The sequence below is a fragment of the Contarinia nasturtii genome, unplaced genomic scaffold, assembly GCF_009176525.2.
Source record: "Contarinia nasturtii isolate CC-2019 unplaced genomic scaffold, AAFC_CNas_1.1 Cnas_scaffold_993, whole genome shotgun sequence".
NCBI lineage: Eukaryota > Metazoa > Arthropoda > Insecta > Diptera > Cecidomyiidae > Contarinia > Contarinia nasturtii.
Window position 1 is genome coordinate 1,474,713 of NW_022198340.1, and position 18,925 is coordinate 1,493,637.

General features: G+C 34.9%; 7 protein-coding genes across 8 annotated transcripts; 3 read left to right on the forward strand and 4 right to left on the reverse strand.

The window, feature by feature from the left end:
- Nucleotides 1-55: 55 nt before the first annotated feature.
- Nucleotides 56-3,043, reverse strand: LOC116343454 (sulfotransferase 1 family member D1). The gene is made up of 5 exons (XM_031771503.1): nt 2,887-3,043; nt 1,099-1,333; nt 653-978; nt 439-533; nt 56-358 (listed from the first exon to the last, which is right to left on the reverse strand). The coding sequence occupies exons 1-5, from the start codon at nt 3,041-3,043 to the stop codon at nt 56-58; spliced, it is 1,116 nt and encodes a 371-aa protein (XP_031627363.1).
- LOC116343223 lies at nt 1,227-6,686 on the reverse strand. The gene is made up of 7 exons (XM_031771165.1): nt 5,162-6,686; nt 4,991-5,102; nt 4,775-4,918; nt 4,339-4,681; nt 4,151-4,262; nt 3,781-3,981; nt 1,227-1,333 (listed from the first exon to the last, which is right to left on the reverse strand). Exons 1-6 carry the CDS (start codon nt 6,591-6,593, stop codon nt 3,815-3,817), a joined length of 2,310 nt encoding a protein of 769 aa, XP_031627025.1. The 5' UTR covers nt 6,594-6,686; the 3' UTR covers nt 1,227-1,333; nt 3,781-3,814.
- Nucleotides 6,687-7,284: 598 nt separating this feature from the next.
- LOC116343224 (ubiquitin-conjugating enzyme E2 S) lies at nt 7,285-10,432 on the forward strand. Of its 2 annotated transcripts, XM_031771167.1 has the most exons (4): nt 7,285-7,977; nt 8,399-8,546; nt 8,670-8,860; nt 8,935-10,432. In XM_031771167.1, the coding sequence occupies exons 1-4, from the start codon at nt 7,969-7,971 to the stop codon at nt 9,220-9,222; spliced, it is 636 nt and encodes a 211-aa protein (XP_031627027.1). In that variant the 5' UTR covers nt 7,285-7,968; the 3' UTR covers nt 9,223-10,432. The 2 variants fall into 2 exon arrangements, with proteins under 2 accessions (XP_031627027.1, XP_031627026.1); XM_031771166.1 differs by lacking the exon at nt 7,285-7,977 and having other exon boundaries at nt 8,384-8,546.
- A 191-nt stretch (nt 10,433-10,623) lies between these two features.
- LOC116343357 (Bardet-Biedl syndrome 1 protein homolog) lies at nt 10,624-13,134 on the forward strand. Its single transcript, XM_031771376.1, has 10 exons — nt 10,624-10,689; nt 10,755-11,017; nt 11,091-11,206; nt 11,286-11,405; nt 11,472-11,645; nt 11,718-11,964; nt 12,076-12,234; nt 12,308-12,376; nt 12,432-12,865; nt 12,924-13,134. The coding sequence occupies exons 1-10, from the start codon at nt 10,685-10,687 to the stop codon at nt 13,131-13,133; spliced, it is 1,797 nt and encodes a 598-aa protein (XP_031627236.1). The 5' UTR covers nt 10,624-10,684; the 3' UTR covers nt 13,134.
- A 250-nt stretch (nt 13,135-13,384) lies between these two features.
- LOC116343240 (U3 small nucleolar RNA-associated protein 6 homolog) lies at nt 13,385-15,726 on the reverse strand. The gene is made up of 5 exons (XM_031771198.1): nt 15,475-15,726; nt 15,097-15,406; nt 14,457-15,032; nt 13,769-14,380; nt 13,385-13,693 (listed from the first exon to the last, which is right to left on the reverse strand). The coding sequence occupies exons 1-5, from the start codon at nt 15,552-15,554 to the stop codon at nt 13,469-13,471; spliced, it is 1,803 nt and encodes a 600-aa protein (XP_031627058.1). The 5' UTR covers nt 15,555-15,726; the 3' UTR covers nt 13,385-13,468.
- A 124-nt stretch (nt 15,727-15,850) lies between these two features.
- Nucleotides 15,851-17,253, forward strand: LOC116343195 (replication factor C subunit 3). The gene is made up of 2 exons (XM_031771129.1): nt 15,851-16,558; nt 16,684-17,253. Exons 1-2 carry the CDS (start codon nt 15,968-15,970, stop codon nt 17,158-17,160), a joined length of 1,068 nt encoding a protein of 355 aa, XP_031626989.1. The 5' UTR covers nt 15,851-15,967; the 3' UTR covers nt 17,161-17,253.
- Nucleotides 17,196-18,785, reverse strand: LOC116343194. Its single transcript, XM_031771128.1, has 2 exons — nt 18,506-18,785; nt 17,196-18,436 (listed from the first exon to the last, which is right to left on the reverse strand). The coding sequence occupies exons 1-2, from the start codon at nt 18,668-18,670 to the stop codon at nt 17,258-17,260; spliced, it is 1,344 nt and encodes a 447-aa protein (XP_031626988.1). The 5' UTR covers nt 18,671-18,785; the 3' UTR covers nt 17,196-17,257.
- Nucleotides 18,786-18,925: the final 140 nt, after the last annotated feature.

The following is an 18,925-nucleotide window of genomic DNA, read 5'->3' on the forward strand; positions in this document are numbered from 1 at the left end:
ATTATTAAAAAAATAAATTAGAATTTGGGGAGAAAACATTAACAAAATGTTTTATTTAAGAGAAATCCGGGAAGCGTAGAGTTGTATCGGCCAAATTTTTTTCAATCCATTTTTCTACCCGTTCAATTATTTCCGGTGTATATTCTTTTTGCCATCCTTTCCGTGTGGACTTGCCATTACGAACAAACGATGGTTCGGTTGAATTTAAAATGCGAAGCTCGCGTAATTCATGCTGATTTACAGCTGCATTATTTCGGAAATTTTCTATATTTAAATAGTCAGCCAATTTTGCCACTTGCTCTTCGTTCATGGTTTTGTTTAGGAATTTTGCCACCTTTGAAATCGTCGCTGGTAAATCCTATAATTTAATGAACATTTAAATTGTAAAAATGGTTTTCAATAAAAATCGGCAAGAAAAGACCAACGATTTTAACTTACTTTATTCATTTCTTCATAGAACATGAACAAGACATTTGGTTCGTGACGATGCGAATATCCTTCTTTAATGTGATCCCAGTATGGAGACCAAGCAACTAAATTGATCAGATAAAAATAAAACAATTTTTGATTATTCAGATAAATATGATGTCTTTTCTCTTTCGTTTCAAAGAAAAAGAGACTTTTTAAAAAAAGAAGTAAGAAATTGCTTTACCTAAATCGTTTTCGAAGTACTCCCAAAATTTATCAAAATCGTTAACATAGCCGGTGGTTCGATACAAACGGGAAAGGTGATAATATGAAACGACAACATCTTTTGGATTACGAGCAACGTAAATTATTTTCGCACGTTCATTCATCACGCTCGGTGGCATTAATGAAAATGGCAAATGTGTTTTTATAAATCGTTTTTCAGTGATATTCGGAATGAATTCATAGCCGGGAACGCTTATAGTTCGGATCATATCTTGATTTTGTACATTGCCTTCGTGTTCTTCAATGAACATTTTCTTGGTTTTATCGTGCATGAAAACGCAGAATCTGATTAAATAAAAATAAACAAATTACTATTAATGGTCGGACTCTTTAAATAAACCACTGAATTAGTCAGTTGATCAGCAATCCATCGAAAAAAATAAATATTTGCCGCAAAATACTTACTCAAAAAATGGTGATCGTTTGGTGAGAAAGTCACGTTGTGCTGCTTCATAATCCAAATCGTTGGCAATCATCCAAACTAATTCTTGGGTCCATGTGGTTCCCGAACGAGGATAAGTGGCAATCCAAATGTCATCATTGCGTGCTTGGAAATTGTAAAAATGCTCTGCATGCTTCTTAAATGTACCCGGAAATAGATACTTCTTTGGACCGACCTGTACGAATCCATCTTTTTCACCTATAGTTAGAATAAAAACAATCTCATTTGGAATCATTCAAATAATATCGTCTACAACAAGTGTGCTATTTTACACGTAATTGTAAAACAATAACTTCCTTTCAACGATCATAAGTACATAAAATGCAAAGTTTTTATTCAACAAAGAGCTTAGCTTGTTGTGTGCATGAGACACAGGTAATCATAACTGGTTTGCTGGTTAATATTTATGAACTGCAATCCAGATGTTTTTTGATATTCGCGTCGAAACAAATCGGATATGCAATTCCGATGCAAAAATCTTATTATTTTTCATTTCAAACACCTCATTCAATATTCATTGGAAATATCACGAGGGGCAAATGACTTGTTTTAAATGCATGCACTTTATTCACAATCCTATATACATTCTTGTGAACACAAGCAATTTCACGTAAATTTTTATCAGAATAACTAAGTTTTTTTTATTCTTGTTTATTTTTGCAAGATTTAAAGATTAATCAGAAATGCTAATAAATGTCGGTCTTATCGAACCGAATAGATAACATGATGCATTTTAGATGCATGAAAGAAGATCAATTCTAATGCGGAATCTTTAACTACATTTTCTCACAAAATGTGTGATTTTCATGTGTGGTTTTCATTTTTTATCAATGCTTTCGATAACATCTAACTAAGCAAATAGTCATTTGCCCGTAGAAATATCATTTTACAAATAACTAACTGAGCAAAGATCGTAAACGAAACATTATAAATTTTAAAGCATAAATAAATACTATTATAGTTTTCTTAGAATATTCGGAATAATAAACCGCAGTTATTTGAACAAATTTTCCATATAACGAAAATATTCAAATTGCATTCTGCACTTGAATAGAATACTGAAGTCGAAAGCGTATTTCATAAGAAATATAAGCTGTTATGGTTCAGTTCATTCATAATAATAATATCAATTGCTTAGACTTCACTGTTTTTGTTTAAAAAAAAAAATGGTTGAGAGCTAACAGCCAAATGAATTGTTTTGTTCTACGGAGTAACGATTTTTCAATGAGATCAAAAATATGAAAAAAATAATTGCACCAAACAAACTGGAAATAATCATACTCATCTGTTTAAAATATGATTTTTGAAGCGACGACCTCGTCAGTCAGTTAATTTAGACAAATATTTACTTTTACTTGAATTTCACAAGAATCACATTTTATACAAATACTAATGCATTTCATTGCTCGATGCATATTTTCTCATCACCTCAAAAATGGGACAAAAAAACCACAAAGCGCCACCCATTATTTTTGTGCATTTGTAACTTCCGACTAATAAAAATTCAAGTAAAAAAATGTTCGTATTTTGAAAGTTGCTTGCATAACTAAATGGCGTGAATAAATATTAAATCATCAAATTTCATTTTCCGTTTAACATTTTACAACGTGTTGACATAACGTTTTTTTCTGTCTTTATAAACACGGTCGTTTCTTTTTTCATACACTTGTTTATTTGTAATACAAATTCGTGATTCTTAATTTAATTTACTTCATTGTCTTAAAATATAAAAATAAACAAAATGGATGTACCAGTGAAGTCGTCAAGTAAATTTTGGTTAATAATCGGATCGACGGTTTTAATACTATATGGAAATGTAAGACGATAATTATTGTTGATGAGCGATTCACTGTTCTTGTTATATTGGCTATTTGAATGGATGCTCGATAAATTCACACTTTCGATCATTTTGAATGAATTATATACTTTGATCTACAATCGAAAAACAAAACCAAAGAAATCGAAAATCGGTAAAATGAACTGTGTCGGCGACAATAGTTTATGTCGATCGTTCGATAATTTTCAGTTGACTGACTTGTATGGAGTTTTTACAACTGAAATATGTATATAGTTTGAATGTAAATAACTATCCCTACCTTCGTACAATACCGCTATATTGTGTGGTAAGCGATGAAAATTTAAACGGTAAATTACTGCGTTGCGACACAGTTAAAAGCAATAAGCGAAGTTTCAACGGACTGTTGATGTGTCTGGTTCTGGCTATGAGTGCGGCTCAAGACCAAACGACTTTTCAATTTCCTAACTAATTACGTTTTTCCTTTAAATGCATTGCAATATTGCTTGGTTCAATGAATTCTGACGCGCCTAATTGAGAACGGCAAAAACAGTCAAAGTGTCTGTCCGTCTGATGTGTACGCTAATACGGGCGCATGTTTACATTCCATTTGAGTGTGTCTCATTGTCGAAATATATCATTAAACATTTTGGAGAAAGTTGCACTCGACAGAGTACACAACAGTGTTTTGGAATCAGCAAATCACACACAACTGATGTTGCGTTGTCTCTCAAACCAGTATTTATAACATCATAATGGTCTTTGTATGCACGATAATCATGCATAAATTTTAAGTATTATTTGGAATTTCAAATTACTTTCACTTTTTAAAATATATACAATGACTTACATATATCGCTGCTACCGGATTTGATTTCAATGTTCTAATAATAATCGTAGTTTTGGTTTTGATTTTGTTGTGATCGTACAACAGTACGACAAGGATTCTCGCTACCATAATCGTGTGGATTAATGATCTGGTCTTGGTCTACGTGCATTCGGACGAATCGATCATATTCTCTGATGTCCCCAATCAATGGATTTGGAATGTCTGTTAAAAGAATGGAAGAGATTACATCATCAAAGTTTGTGAATCTTAGCCGCTGATATACGAAATGATTTTTTTTTTTCAATAATTTGTTCATGATTTCATATCTGTATATAACAGCGACCTTGTAAGTGTGTGCTTATCTCATTGAGACTGTACGCATTAATCTTACCCACTATCTTATGCACCGATTCAATGACTGTTTGTGAAGATATGTCGCATCCACGAGGACGAATTCCCAGAACTCGATGAAAATTATGTGCGGTTACATAAGTTATCAGTCTCTTAAAATCAATAAGTTAAAACAAATAATTAGTTACTTCCGCCTTTTTTAGAATGAAAATTAAATAAATGACTCACTTCCATCGTTATGTCTTCAACAGGCAGAACGTGAAGGAATGCATCCTTTGGGTTATCAACACATGTATTGAATAGCTTTTGAATTGAAGAATCGGGATCGTCACCTAATTCCATGCTTTGGAGGAAATCTCGTTGTTCCTTGGACATATATACTCTGCATCGAAAACTAGCAACTAAACGAAGAATTAATGATTCCATGCCAATCTCAAATGCTCCGATTGCAATAATATGACTCAGACCATTCAGTTTGCTAGTCTTACTGAATTCACCCGTTTCAATCAGCAAATCCATGTATCGATCTGTACCGTCCGGTTTGAAATGGTAAAATAAACGCGATAAAATTCTAAAAAAAAAAAACACCGAAAAGAAAAGTCATATTAAAACAAGCGCTGACTGACATTGATCACGTTAGACAATTGTGGGAAAATACACTTACGATTTATCAAATCGAACATGGTTGATGCTGGTATTCACTAGTTTTGTATCCAATTCTAGTTCACTCGTTAGTCGAAAATCTCCAACATGCACTATTGATTTTTCGTCTGTGGCTTCGAACAAGAATAATGCACCGCCCGGAAATCTATTGGTTTCAATTTAAAAAATGGTTACGGTAATTGATGTCAATTAAAAAAACAAATCTCATTCTTCTTACTGTGGCACTTCAATTGCCGTCACATTTGCACCTCGGATCACCATCGTTTCGCCATATTTCAATACACGAATTTGACTTGTATTCACGTTTGAATATTTGAACAGCAAACGGGCTAAAAGTGAAAATACTTCTCAACTTCTCTATACCGATCTGTAAGAGTTTCAAACTCACCTGTTATATCCGTTGTATACAAATACCCTGAGAACTGTGTACTTAGAGCTGCGAAATGCTTGCGATTGAATTTACTCAGAAAATGATGTTCAATGTTTTCGTCGCCATGATCAAAACAGTTGACTGCAAATGTGATGGTTTTGTATTTGATGAACGGACCATATGAAATGTTACTCGAGTCCATAAAACATGTTTTTGGTTCGACGAAGCCAGTTTCGCTGAAGTAATCACGTTCATTACTGGACCGTGAAAATTCAACGCCAGTGGAATTAACCGCATGGAAATTATCCCATGAATTTTGTGTAAACATTTGCACTTCTTCTTGTTGTTGATGTTGTCGCGGTTCATATGGCACCAAAGCTCGCGAATAATGTGTGGTTTCATCGTCATCCGATGATCCATTGTAGTAGGTAGTGATATCTTCTTGATCATCCCTTACCAACAAATGTTTCAATTGGTTCAATGGAATATCTGAATCTCCGGAGTGCTGTGAATATCGATGTCGTCGTTCAATTGCTGCTTGAGAAACAATGGCAGCCGGGGTCCATGTTCGATCACACAATGGCATCCTTGAATTATTTCGAATATTTTGATCGGAAATGACTGAGCTCATTCCCCGTACGTGAACAAATGAAGTGGCACTTTCACAGTGTCCCAATATATCCATTGATGTCGATTGCTGGTAAACCACGTTGAGATCATCACCAAATTCATTTTGTTCATTAAGTTCATATGACAAATCGGGCTCATTTCCATCCCCCAACGGCACTGTTAATGTGTTCAAGTCAATTTCATCTTCAATATCATCGTATGCAACTGATTGTGTTGCATCTGGCTCATCATGTGGCAAGGTTTCACGATTTTCGATTGTCGGCGGCGCATCTTCGTAGTGTGATGTATCAATTCGTTCAATATTTACCGTGCACCGTCGCATTCTTATTTTTCTCGCTGATGACTGTGCGATATTACTACTCGATGGCTCCGATGAGCTCAATCTTCGATCTGGCTGAACGACGTCATCATCTGATAGAGATGAACTCCTTTGTCGTTTTCGTGCGGCGCCAATTAATTCATTGATTTTATCTGAGTTCAGTCGTTCCAATGCCAGGGTAAAACGTCGACATTGAATTCGTTGTGGCCGGTCGACATTTTCAGAACTTTCGACTTGACTTGATGAATTATCCGATGTTTTGGTAGATTGCTTTCTCGAGCTCGAGCTAATGTCAACAAAAGTAGCAGGAATTCCTTTTAAGCGATTGCTCGATCGAACCGGTTGAGATTGTGGCTTTGGTTTTTGCTCTAATCGTTTCCGTGCCCTTTTTTGTGGATTACTTTGCACAATAGTTGATTGTGATGGCGCATTCAGAACATTACAAGTTTTGGTAATTTTATCTCGTGCCACATAAAACGATTTACGTCTTTCGCGTACCATTTTTTTAATTCAAAATGTAATTTCATGCGAAATGCAATTTAAAACTAAGAAAATCTTCACTTTTCCGAAAAAAAATCAATCAAAAAGTAATAGTGGTGAAATTGTGAAATTGTGATGTGCAATGTTTAAAAAAAGGTTGTCTCAAAGTGTCATTCCGTGTAAATATCGGTAAATGTTTGACATCCGTGCATATTTATATTCGTCTGTGTAAACTACGCACACAGCACATTCATCATCGAAATGTGTTTTTCTCGGAGCATTGAAGGTGATGATTTCGGTTTTAGTTGCCAGTTGCACAGAATTTTTTTTTCAAATCGGCATTTCGCTGTGGTGGCGAAAAGAGATGCAGATGTGACATTGATCGAATTCGCCAAAAACCGTTGAATACACAAATGCTCTGACTGTACTGCACGGCATGGTATAGTGTCTCGCTTCAAATGTGGTATGTTTATACAATGGCATTGCGCAAGAGTGAGCGAGACGAATGTATGTGATGATTGTTTAACGAATAGTCAAAACATGGTTTGACAGTATAGCGCGTCGTTTTCATCATATTCACAGTATGGGAAGCACTTGATTCAATTGAAGCGAGTTGAAAAGAGAGAACGCATTGAATTCAATTCAAATCTAAGAAATACGGTCTATAGGTCTATGGTGCGTGTGTGTATTTGTTTCTACTAGACTAGAGCAAAGCAGCAGTAGCAGCAACAACAACAACAATAAAACACATTGGAAAACGTCTCGAAGCATTGTATGTTGTTTAGTCGTTCGTTCGTTTATCACGCATACACACTATTTTTCGGTTGGCATGAGTTTTTCTTTATTCACACATACACACAGCGTTCATTAAATCTTAGAGTCAAATAGACATATTTATTTTGTTCTGTCTTCAACTCTGTCGTTAGCGACGTTTCAATCAAATATAGTTTTGACTTTTTTTCGTTTCGTCATTTCGTAATTAGTCAATGTATTCCAAATTAATAGATTATTTAACCGTGTTAATAGTGGCATAAAAGTAATAAACAACAGTCATAAACTCTAACCAGAGAAACAGAAGTAATTCGAAATATAGTTATAATCGTTCGTACATAATTCGTGCAATACAAACAAATGCAAAAAAGTACATTTGTGTGAGAGCGAGAGAACGACGTTTCATCAGAACAAGTCGCAGATTCGAATCAACCGAACCAAAATATAGAAACGTGAAACAAGTTTATATTGATACATACACAAAACTAAAGCATATACGAAGTTGAAAAAAAACTCAACGGTTTTCTGTTGCAAGTGTACAAAAACCAATTCCAAGCCAATTTAAATTTAAATCTCCAAATAATTCATTATAATAATTAACCAAAAAAAGAACGAAAACAACAAAATGAATGCCGTAAGTATAAAATATTTTCTTTTTTTCTACCGTGTTTCTTGTGTGACATTTAACATTGTGATCGACAAATCGCGTATCCGCTTTGCACAATTTCGAATGATTCGAATAGAAAATCGATTTGGTATTCATGTTAGATAAAAATAAAAAAAAGAAGTGACAATTGTATGCACAGTTACTGTGTTTCTAAATTATTTATTTAGCGCAAATGTTGTGAATTTGTTTTTAAATAGAAATTCTCGCAATCAAATTTGCAGCTTTGCACGATCATTCATTCTCCAAAAAGCCACACAAAATTCATATGATAGTTGGCTATTTTTAATTGTACTCATACTCATACTCATTTTTGTTTTGTTTCTTCTCATACTTACGTTCTCTTATTTATTTATTTTTTTGATTCATCGTTGCAATGCTGTTTATGCAGTCATCAAATGTAGAAAATTTATCGCCACAAATCATTCGGCAAGTGGTAAAAGAAATGCACGAGATCCATACAAATTCACCCGAAGGCATTAAAGTACAAATCAACGATTCAGACGTAACCGATATTCAAGCTGTGCTTGAAGGACCAGGTTTGTAAACACTGTTTTTTTCTTTTGTTGGCATATGTAATGTGATATTTGTTTTGGCAATGTCACAAGAACGACGCTTTCAAATTTTATGGCCAAATATTAATAAGTGAATTATTATTACAGCTGGTACGCCATATGCAAATGGATTTTTCCGGGTGAAATTAGTTCTGGGCAAAGATTTTCCAGCAACACCACCAAAAGCATATTTTCTTACAAAAATCTTCCATCCAAATGTTGCTGCCAATGGTGAAATCTGCGTTAATACATTGAAAAGGGACTGGAAACCAGATTTGGGCATTAAACACATTCTTTTGGTATGCATCTCTATTTCATCACTATTATTCACAATATGTTGCATACTAAGTTTCATTTTTTTCCCATTTTGCAGACGATAAAGTGTTTGTTGATCGTCCCAAATGCTGAGTCTGCATTGAATGAAGAGGCTGGTAAATTATTGCTTGAACATTACGATAATTTTTCGTCACGTGCAAAAATGATGACGGAAATTCATGCACAAACCGAACGTACATCGAAAGCATTGAAAATTGATGGTGATTCAATCAAAGATGATGGTCCACAATCGAAAAAGCATGCGCTTGACAATCGAACGAATGCCCAAGATAAGCGAAAAGAAAAACTAGGAAAAGATAAAAAACGAGTCTTGAAACGTTTATGAAAGACTTGCATCCAACAATTACCACGAATGAATAACAAACATAATCAACGCAACAGTAACAAAAGCATCATTTAAACAAAAATCACATTTTCTTTTCCAAACATTTTTTTTTTATTGTGTCACTTAATAAAGAAAAATTGGGCGGTTAGGAATCGAATAAGAATAAGAAACATGGAAAAATTTAACGTTTTCAAGTCACATATTTATGCATCTCACCGAGTGTTAATCGTTTGAAAAAGTGTTCGGTACATATATACATATATTTTTTTATAAAAAAAAGAAGCATCAAGCAAAATCAGAAAGAAAATTACTATATCGTGTGTGGTGTGTAGATTGATACTGTGTATTTAAAACCTTGTGAAATTGTATTTTCATTGATTGTATGATTTCGAATTTTGGTATTTTCTTTTCTGAATGTTTTTTGTGAACGTTAGACACAATTTTGATCTTTTCGAACTATTAAATTCATTCACTGCACGAAATCTTCCGGAATTTTTGGATATCTTCTGCACTTTTCATTTTGTTTGTTTGTGTACTTGTGTATCGCTGACTGATTTTGTGTCATTTCACTAGGCAAATTTAGAATGAATTGTATAGCTTTAACTTATTTTTCGCCTCTCACACCCAAAAAACACACACGAGCGCGTCGTAAATGTTGTCTCTAACAAATGAAAATAATTTTTATCAACCTCTAACTCTACATATATAGATATATATTTCTAATGCAAGCAAACTATATTAGCACCATGTGACTGAAACAAATATTTACGAACACATTCTAAAGATAAAAAAAAAATCAGAAAATTTAAACTTTAAAATCAAATGGGTAACAATATAAATATAAAAAAAAGAAAAAAAGAGAATGAAGCAGGTATTATCAATGCATTTTGAACTATGTAAATAGATAGGCATGGAATTTGAAGGGTGACACTTCTTCATACTTTCTTATCTTCACTATCCTTTGAGTAGACAAATAACTGGTTTCATCAATATTAGACATTAGAACATTGAAAGCAAATATTTATCCCATACATTAAATTTGACTAATAAGTGTGTTTCGAGGTAAGAAAAGAGTAACTAAACAAACCACCATGAATATTTCATAAGGTTCGCAATCGGGAAATGACCAAAAATTAATGCGATAAATTTAATTAAGTAAAAAAAATCATGTTCATTTTGAGTGTATATTTTTCAAAAACTGCAGATGAAAAAAAAAAAAACAAATGAAAGAAAAAGTCAAAAATAATAATAAAAAAAGTTGTAAGAAGTCATCAATTGTGGTTGTTTTATTTCAAATTGATTGAATCTCTTTTGTTTTTATTTGTTTCGTTGGCAAACATAGTGACAAAAAAATATTGACAAGCATTGGTTGCCAAGCCAACGGCAACTAAACACGAATCAAAAACGTCACATTGAAATATCAACGTGTTCAGAATTTTTCTACAAAAGAGTGATTGACAAAATGAGGTGAGTGATTTTATCGCAATTTTCAAAATTATTTAAATAAGAACAAAATTTGTGTATTTCGATAGAACATCAAAAAAGTGGTTAGACGCTCAATCCGAGCAAAATACCATACTTCGGACATTTCCAGCATATTTAACATTGGTTGATTTGAGAAATGATGGGTATTTCAAGCTGGTCATTGTGGAAATTCCGCAAAGTTTTAAAACGGATGAAAAACCAAAGTTAAAAGTATACAAAGGAACTCAACTTGTTAGCGAACAAACGCTACCAGGCATTCCGTCAAGCTTAAAATCATTCTATGTTGATGATAACGATCCAAAATTACCAGGCAAGTTATGTACATATGTTGTATATCTAAAAATAGATCGGAATGGTCTAACTGAATTTGGTTTATTGAACAGTGATTGCCGTTTCCATCGGACCAGCTGTTTATTTCTACAAAAATATGAAACCGTTTTTTAAGTACACATTTCCCGGTTTAAAAATAGATCCACTTGAAAAAGATATATGGAAAAAGGTATAAATTTGTAATATAAATCACTGCACTATAATTTGAATGTGTGTGTGTATGTATAATCGTGGTCTTTTGCTTACAGTTGCCGTTTGAAAAATCGGTACAAATTCCGGAGTTAATAAAAAATTTGAAAACAATTCGAATTAGCGAACTGACTCTTATGTCACAGAAATTGATTTCGTTACCGGAAGATGAACAGCAAGTACTGTGTCACACATCCAACCTTGACCAATTTCATGCAAATTATAACTTTTCGGTCTTTTGATAGGATTTCATTGCCAAAAATGCAGAAAAAGAATTACAGAGATTACCAACAATCGTTGCTATGGATACGATTCGACGGAATGCGAGCAGTTCAAGTAATATTTCATATCTTATTATAGCTAGTGAATCGGGTGAAATTATTATTCTGGATACGCAATCATTTTCGGTACTGCACCACGTAAGTTAATTGAAATGAACGAATTCAACCATAAAATTCACGAAATGTTTAATTGTTTTTTTTTTTTTGAAGGCTCGTACCTTTTCATCGATAACCGCAACACCGAGTTTGATATCTGTGAGTGGACAGTATGACCATGATTTTCGTATTGTTGTAGCAACACGCCAGGGAGACGTTTGTATGTTACGAAAAGGTTGGTTTGAAGGAAAATCCATTTTCAAAATCGATTATCCAGCCGTCGGTCTATCTCTGTTGCCCATTGATCAAACGATAATTGTTGTTTGCATTGACAAAACGCTGGAATGCTATTCGAAGAAAGGTAAACGATTACAGCAACAATCATTTATAGATAGATTATACCTGTGGTCGGTTTACTAAATGACTGGACTCGAATTCCTCTCACAACTTCTCTCCAAATTTCCCTACATAGGTAAACGATTATGGGGCGTAACTTTGCCGGAACCAGCTGTGTGCATGGTATCAATAACACTATCTCATGTTGGTCAAACTTTGGTCTGTGTGGCGTTGCGCGGCGGCCTAGTGCAGATCTATTCGAATAAAGTCATCGTTGATCAATTTACCGTTTCTGGTAATGAGAGTCGGATGCTCAAATTCTAAACACAATTTTTCCTTAAACAATATCTTTCTTCAATACTATATAGAAACTGTGTCGGCAATGTCCTTTGGTCGATTGGGTCAAGAAGATCATGTATTGGTTTTAATTACAATCGGTAAGACGTGTTCATTATCCATGGGAAAAAATAACATGATTTTTTCATTTTGTAGAGGGATCGTTAATTATCAAAATTCTAAAAAGAACGGCTGAATTTACCGTGGAGACCATTGATTTCTATGACCGGCATACCGAGCGATCGGGTTCACTGCAAATCCCGAAAAAGACCAAGGTTTTTATTGAACAAACAGTGCGGGAACGAGAAAATGCTCCAGCAATTTACAACAATTTCTTAACTGAACTGTGGCGTTTGAGATTGATAGCTGCTCGGGAGACAGTTGAAGTAATCAATTCTTCGGAAAGTACAATATCGGGTGATATTGGCCAAACGCCCATTAAAATAGCGGCAGAGGTGTGTGGTTTGGGACCAGATTTTCAACTTTTCTTAACTATTGAGAATATGTCATCGCGCAAAATTGCATCTGATTTATGCGTGCTACTACACAGTAACCATCATCATTTTCTTTTGAAAAAAGCGTTTCAGAGGGTATGAACGTACACATTTATTGTTTGGATTAGTTGCTGATTTTTTTGTTCCTTTTTAGTTGCCATTGATTGTGCCGGGTGCGCCGATCAAGATAAACTTTCCGGTGACGGCCGTTGTTGATGCGGACGATGGTCTACAGCCATCGGATCTCACGCCGGAAACAGCCAATGTTCGAGTTATGATCTTGAAATCAAATCAAGCCAAACCTATTCTAGCTGCAACCATAGCTATGCCAACACCAGAAATATTTCAACAAGATGTTTATTAAAAACCGATTTTTTTCATATTTTATCTATTTTGATGTGTTTTGTGTTGCATAAATAAAATGAAATTTGTTCATTGTTTAATTGGAATTTATTTGAATGCCTAAAAACTCTGCCTAGGATCGTCAGTACTAATATACTATATATTTGTCTGAAAATCGGAAACTAATTAACAATTTTTTTGATTTATGATAACTTAAAGTCGTCAATTGCAAGTCTTTTGGATTCTATTGACAAAAATTGAAAGATCGACGTGTTCACTGTCAATTGGTATAAAACAATAATAGAAAGTCATTTATTATGTCAGTTTTTGATAGTCTCTAATTAAATATAAGATATGTTAGACGACTCCGTTTGAGAAAAAGTTGTACTGAGCACTGAAATCATCTAAGAGTTCTGGATTGAGTGTGGCCAATGCAGTTTTATGCAATTTGCTCACATTTTTCGGTTCACCAGCATTACGTTCAAAGCGCATATAACGCAACCATACATCAGCCCGGCTTTTACCAAAATGTTCTATCAACTTATCCATGCATTCTCGTTCCTTCTCCACATCGCGTTTCATCTAAATTTATAAGACGAAGCAACAGAAACTCAATTTAACTTTGAATTTCACATTGTTTCTGATCGATTTAATTACCTGTTTTGCTTCCAACGTGGCCATCATGTCATGATATTCGTAGCCATCGGGATGATCTTTAATGAATTTTTCATAAACCTCACGGGCTCGTTTCATTTTGGCTGTAGTTGCTACAAGTTCCAAGACTTGCGCTTTCAATTGATTGAATGTGGCATACTTTAGAAGTGACAATTCCAAAATGAAAGCCTTGAATTCGCGTTGTATTTCGGCTTTGGTACAGTTTGTTTTCAAGTATATCAAATACAATTCCCATACTTCTGCGCCCCTTGGGCCGAGCACGATTTTAGCTTTTCTGAAATTCTCTTGGACCTTTGAAAAACCATTTTCATTCTGTATGTAATAGCGCAAACACAGAAGCCATATGGCTAATGAATTCTCGTACATTTTCGTCGCCTTTTGGAAGACCTTTTCAATGGCCTCATCTTGTGGATTGTTTGTGATTAATTGATGAATATACTGTAAATAATGATCTTCGGACATATGATTTGATTCATTTGCTCCTTCGAATGCCCTTCGCAGAGCGTACCTCTTCAATACCGGCTGTGTGGATAAATCGCTATTTAATTCCATCATGGCCTCGATGTAATAGTTCCACATTTTTTTCGTATCAATCTAAATCGATGATGAAAAATTATTATTTAAAAATTGAGCTCCAAGTCAATGTCGCATTTAAAAGCTGAAAACATACCTGCTTAACAGCTTCTTCATAAATACAAGTCGATAATTCAATGCGTTTTCTGAGTGTGTGCTGTGGTGGAGCCGATAGATTTTCGATTTTAAGCTTTTTTAAACCCTCTTTACTGTCTTCGCCGTTGCATTCACCGCCTTCCGTCTTTATCACACCACTAAAGTCCATCGTAGAATCAACCGTTGACAGGCCATTCAATTCACGCTGTGCCAATTTATGCCATAAAATTTCTTCACGCGGAAACATTACTCGCATATCCTCCAATATGGTCTGTTGAATTGAGCTGGCGTACTTGAATTTATCGACAATGTTCAGCATCTCAATGTAAAAATCAATGTTGGTGAATTTCTTTTTGCTGCTGCTGTAAACAACATCCGCATGTTGCAATGCCTCCAACTCATCCGATTGACACTTATTCTCCAATTCGATTTGGAAGAATGTAAGATAGAGTTTTTCAGACGTTGGGTGGCGTTGTTGCGCACGTAGCAGCAGTCTTTTGACGCGTTCATCGTTGAAATTCTCTTTAAATTCCCACAAAATTGCGCGAATCCACACATCGACTTTGTCTGAGTGGAACTGAAAACGGTAAAAAAAAATCATTGAAACCTCAAAAATTAAGCATTTTTCGCATCGGACAAACCTGTAACATTCGTTCAAACGTTGGCGAAATATCCTTGATATATTTAAATGTCTGCAAAAATTTAACGTATTCATCCCAAAAGCGGATGTTGTTCGTGAATTTTGACAGAGCTTGAGCATACAATTTCTTCATGCGATCGGCAATTTGCATTATAATCGAATGACTGGTGTTGATTTTTTGTTGTTTTATTCGTTCTTTGGTCGTTGCAATCAAACCTCGTTCATATTTTATATATTCGACATAATCTTTGATTACTCTGGATGGTTGTGTGATCTTGTATTCAAAATTTTCTCGCGTCTTTTTTATTTTTCTACAATAAAACATCATTGCTCACTGATTAACGATATAAAAAATGGCAAAAAATGGTGAAATACTTACAGAATTTCTTCGTCGGAAAAGATTTTTAGCGACCGCATTTGCTCGTACTCTGGCATATTACGATCCATTCCGTCACCCATTTTTATTCGTATTTTAAAAATTATTCTTATTGATTTCGTCGAGTTTAAATCGTTTATAAAAGTTTATTTACTATACTAGACACAATAAAAAAAATTAACTTTTTTTAAATTAAAGCATTAAAAATAAAGGAACGAGTATAGTTAGTCGTCGTCGGCGATAATATTAACAACAAATTTGTTGTCATAGTCGGTCTATCTGTCAAACATACGACTGTGCTGTGGTTCAGCTAAAATGACGTTTAAAATGTCTACCGCTGAACCGCTGTTTAAAGTACCTACCACCTTGTAAACAGATTTTGGCGCTGAAATTTTGTGAGCATCGTTGACATTTATACTCACTTCATTGCATCTCGTTCATACCGAATCGTTTTGTTTTTAACTTTTTTTGCCGGCTTTAAATATTTACGAAGAAAATGGCATTGTGGGTTGATAAATATCGTCCTCGAGTCCTTGACGAATTGGATTATCATCAAGATCAGGCACAACAATTGAAAAATTTAGCGAAACAAAGTGATTTTCCACATTTAATGTTCTTTGGACCGAGTGGAGCGGGTAAGAAGACGCGTATTTTATGTTTGTTGCGAGAATTGTACGGTGAAGGTGTTGAGCACATCAAAAATGAAACGTTCCAATTCACAACGGCATCAAATCGTAAAATGGAAATTCTCACCATTGGCAGCAACTATCATTTGGAAATAAATCCATCGGACGCCGGTATTCATGATCGCATCGTTGTTGTTGAGCTCATCAAACAAATTGCTCAAACACGGAATTTAAATCAAAGCGGACAGCGGGAATTTAAAGTGATTGTATTGTCTGAAGTGGATTCTTTGACCAAAGATGCACAACACGCATTGCGTCGCACCATGGAGAAATACATGAGCACATGTCGTATTGTTTTGTGCGTAAATTCAACGTCACGCGTAATTCCGGCCATTCGAAGTCGTTGCTTGGGCATTCGTGTATCCGCACCAAAGATTGAAGAGATTTCCGACATTTTGGTGGTGAGTTGCTTTTTAGAATTAAGAAAAAAGAAACCCGAACCGATACTCTTTAAAGATAGTCTGTCCAAAATTGATATTCGGCTGTTTTTCCGAGTTTGTGATTAAAAGAATTCTTTATTTTACAGAAAATATGCAAGAAAGAAAGTTTGAACATTCCGCGTGAATTGGCCGAGCGCATGGCAACACAATCGAATCGAAATCTTCGCCGTGCCATCCTATTACTTGAAGCAACCCGAGCTCAACAGTATCCATTCACCGCCAATCAAAAGATCATGGAACTTGAATGGCAAATCTTCCTGCGTGAAACGGCCAATCAAATACTCTCCGAACAAACTCCGTCCAAATTAGAAAAGGTTCGAGAACGTTTGTACGAATTGCTGGCACAAGGTATTCCGGCCGACACAATATTCAAGACGTTGGTCGAAAATTTGGTGAAGAAATGTGATATGTCGTTGAAAGCAAAGACCGTCGAATTTGCCTGCATTTATGAACATCGTATGCAACAGGGTAGCAAACATATTTTCCATCTCGAAGCATTTGTCGCCAATTTCATGGCCATCTACAAAAAATTCATGAACGAAATGATGACAGATGATTTCTAAATATAAATTCATTTAATCCATTTCATTTTTTGTATTTTTTTTTATAAAAAAACTGTTTATTTAAAATAAAGCTGCTTAAGAATAAATATTAATTTCTTTAAAGTTCTTCGCTTATTATTAAATGTTCACTATCACTGTCGTCCGAATCAGAATGGTGATTTTGTTCTTGGCAAATGGCATTTGTTTCACTGATATTTGGCTCTTCTGTTTGGTGGTCATTATTTGACACCGAAAAATCAACATTTATCGGCTGAAGTATGCTCCGTTTGATTCGTATGTTCGCTTCGGCTTCATTCATTTCGTATTCCGAGAAGCCATACATAACGGAGTCAGAGGAGCTTGTTGACATTTCATCAAGCATAGGTTCGTCAATAGCGTCAATGGAATCGACTAATTCCAAATCACCCGATTGGCTTGTGGTAATTTCAAGTATTTGATCCATTATCAATCCGTACTCAAGCAAATCATCGATCGGGATTTTATTAATCTGTCCAATGGTTGTGATGCCCTTCGCTTCTAATATCTGTTTACTCGACAGAGAGGTATCATGTCTCGACCCATCATCGCTAGACATCATAATTGTGGCGGAATCATTGATCTGAACACCATATTCCATTTGCAATCGGTCTTGTTTCTCTGCAAACTTGTCCAAATAATCTTTAAGCATGTTGTCAACTTGTTCTGGTTTATCTTTACACATTTTAACCACCCAATGTCTAATTTCTTTCCTAAAATACCGATTCAACTGCTCCGAAAGTGGTCCGCCGTGTCTGAATCGACAATTATTTGCATCCAAATTTTTCGGATGGTTTAAATCTAAGTGATAAAAACGACATGGAAATTCTTCGTGCATAAACTGACACAAGTCACCATGAAGACATCGTTCGGTTATATAAAATTTACACACACCAAAGAAACGTGGATATCTCATGTAGTGTGATCTGGAACAATCAGCGGCATTCATTCGACATTTGCCGATCATATGATCCACACATATCTCATGTTTCAAATCATTTACTACCGTTGGATCGGTTTCTAATTGTTTGTTTGCATTTTGATGTAGATATCGTGCATCCCGTTTCCCTCTTAACTTTCGTCGTTCGTCCGGAGTCATTTTGCAAATTTGTTCCATATAATTTTTCTTCCGGTTCGAATCGATTGGACACGTTGGTGCCGAATCTATCGGAGTGACCACATGATTCTTTGGGAAAAATAACAATTCAGCGGCACTGAGCTTGTTTTCAATTCGCTGAGGGTGTTGTTGACCTTGGTTTTTCTACAACATTTAACAAAATTGCGATTAGTAAAAATACAGGTGATTTGAAAATCATATTAAAGCAGATACCTTGAATTGTTGTTTGTTTTTATTTGGGCTACGTTGTAAATTGGCTTTCTTCTGATGATTTTTGGCTATTGCATTCTTTGATTTATTCACTTTTTCGCTTGGACCCGGTGCAGAACTAAATGGATCGATGTGATTGTACAAATTTAACTCTGATTCATCGTCCATGATTCGTTATGTGAAGGTGCAATTTTCACGACATGAGAGCTCAAATTTTATTCACGTTTTATTGTTTATTGGTTTCAGGTAAATAAAAACACATTTATCGCGGTCTTTGGCATACATGACGTTAAGTTTGACATGTGAATACATCAATACACATATATGATATTTGACATCTTGCTCATGGCTTGATTCAAGCAAATTCTCTCAATAATTGTTAAATTTTTCGATAAAATAAGTTGCAAGGGGTTATTTTCCAAC

Bases quoted from the DNA above. Each gene is read 5' to 3' on its own strand.
- LOC116343454 (XM_031771503.1), bottom strand. From the start codon at position 3,043: ATGATCGAAAGTGTGAATTTATCGAGCATCCATTCAAATAGCCAATAT. The intron at 1,334-2,886 runs GTACATCCATTT...TTCTAACTATAG, and splicing joins TTTACTTGACGACTTCACTG to GTGAAAAAGATGGATTCGTA. The intron at 359-438 runs GTAAGTTAAAAT...ATTAAATTATAG, and splicing joins TCTATGAAGAAATGAATAAA to GATTTACCAGCGACGATTTC.
- LOC116343223 (XM_031771165.1), bottom strand. From the start codon at position 6,593: ATGGTACGCGAAAGACGTAAATCGTTTTATGTGGCACGAGATAAAATT. The intron at 4,682-4,774 runs GTAAGTGTATTT...TTTTTTTTTTAG, and splicing joins CATGTTCGATTTGATAAATC to AATTTTATCGCGTTTATTTT. The intron at 3,982-4,150 runs GTAAGATTAATG...TTCTTTTAACAG, and splicing joins ATCGGTGCATAAGATAGTGG to ACATTCCAAATCCATTGATT.
- LOC116343224 (XM_031771166.1), top strand. From the start codon at position 8,384: ATGCTGTTTATGCAGTCATCAAATGTAGAAAATTTATCGCCACAAATC. The intron at 8,547-8,669 runs GTTTGTAAACAC...TTATTATTACAG, and splicing joins AGCTGTGCTTGAAGGACCAG to CTGGTACGCCATATGCAAAT. The intron at 8,861-8,934 runs GTATGCATCTCT...CCCATTTTGCAG, and splicing joins GCATTAAACACATTCTTTTG to ACGATAAAGTGTTTGTTGAT.
- LOC116343357 (XM_031771376.1), top strand. The intron at 12,235-12,307 runs GTAATGAGAGTC...AATACTATATAG, and splicing joins TGATCAATTTACCGTTTCTG to AAACTGTGTCGGCAATGTCC. The intron at 12,377-12,431 runs GTAAGACGTGTT...TTCATTTTGTAG, and splicing joins ATTGGTTTTAATTACAATCG to AGGGATCGTTAATTATCAAA.
- LOC116343240 (XM_031771198.1), bottom strand. From the start codon at position 15,554: ATGGGTGACGGAATGGATCGTAATATGCCAGAGTACGAGCAAATGCGG. The intron at 15,407-15,474 runs GTAAGTATTTCA...GTTTTATTGTAG, and splicing joins TTTTCCGACGAAGAAATTCT to AAAAATAAAAAAGACGCGAG. The intron at 15,033-15,096 runs GTTTGTCCGATG...TACCGTTTTCAG, and splicing joins CGTTTGAACGAATGTTACAG to TTCCACTCAGACAAAGTCGA.
- LOC116343195 (XM_031771129.1), top strand. From the start codon at position 15,968: ATGGCATTGTGGGTTGATAAATATCGTCCTCGAGTCCTTGACGAATTG. The intron at 16,559-16,683 runs GTGAGTTGCTTT...TTTATTTTACAG, and splicing joins AGATTTCCGACATTTTGGTG to AAAATATGCAAGAAAGAAAG.
- LOC116343194 (XM_031771128.1), bottom strand. From the start codon at position 18,670: ATGGACGATGAATCAGAGTTAAATTTGTACAATCACATCGATCCATTT. The intron at 18,437-18,505 runs GTATCTGCTTTA...TAAATGTTGTAG, and splicing joins AAAACAAACAACAATTCAAG to AAAAACCAAGGTCAACAACA.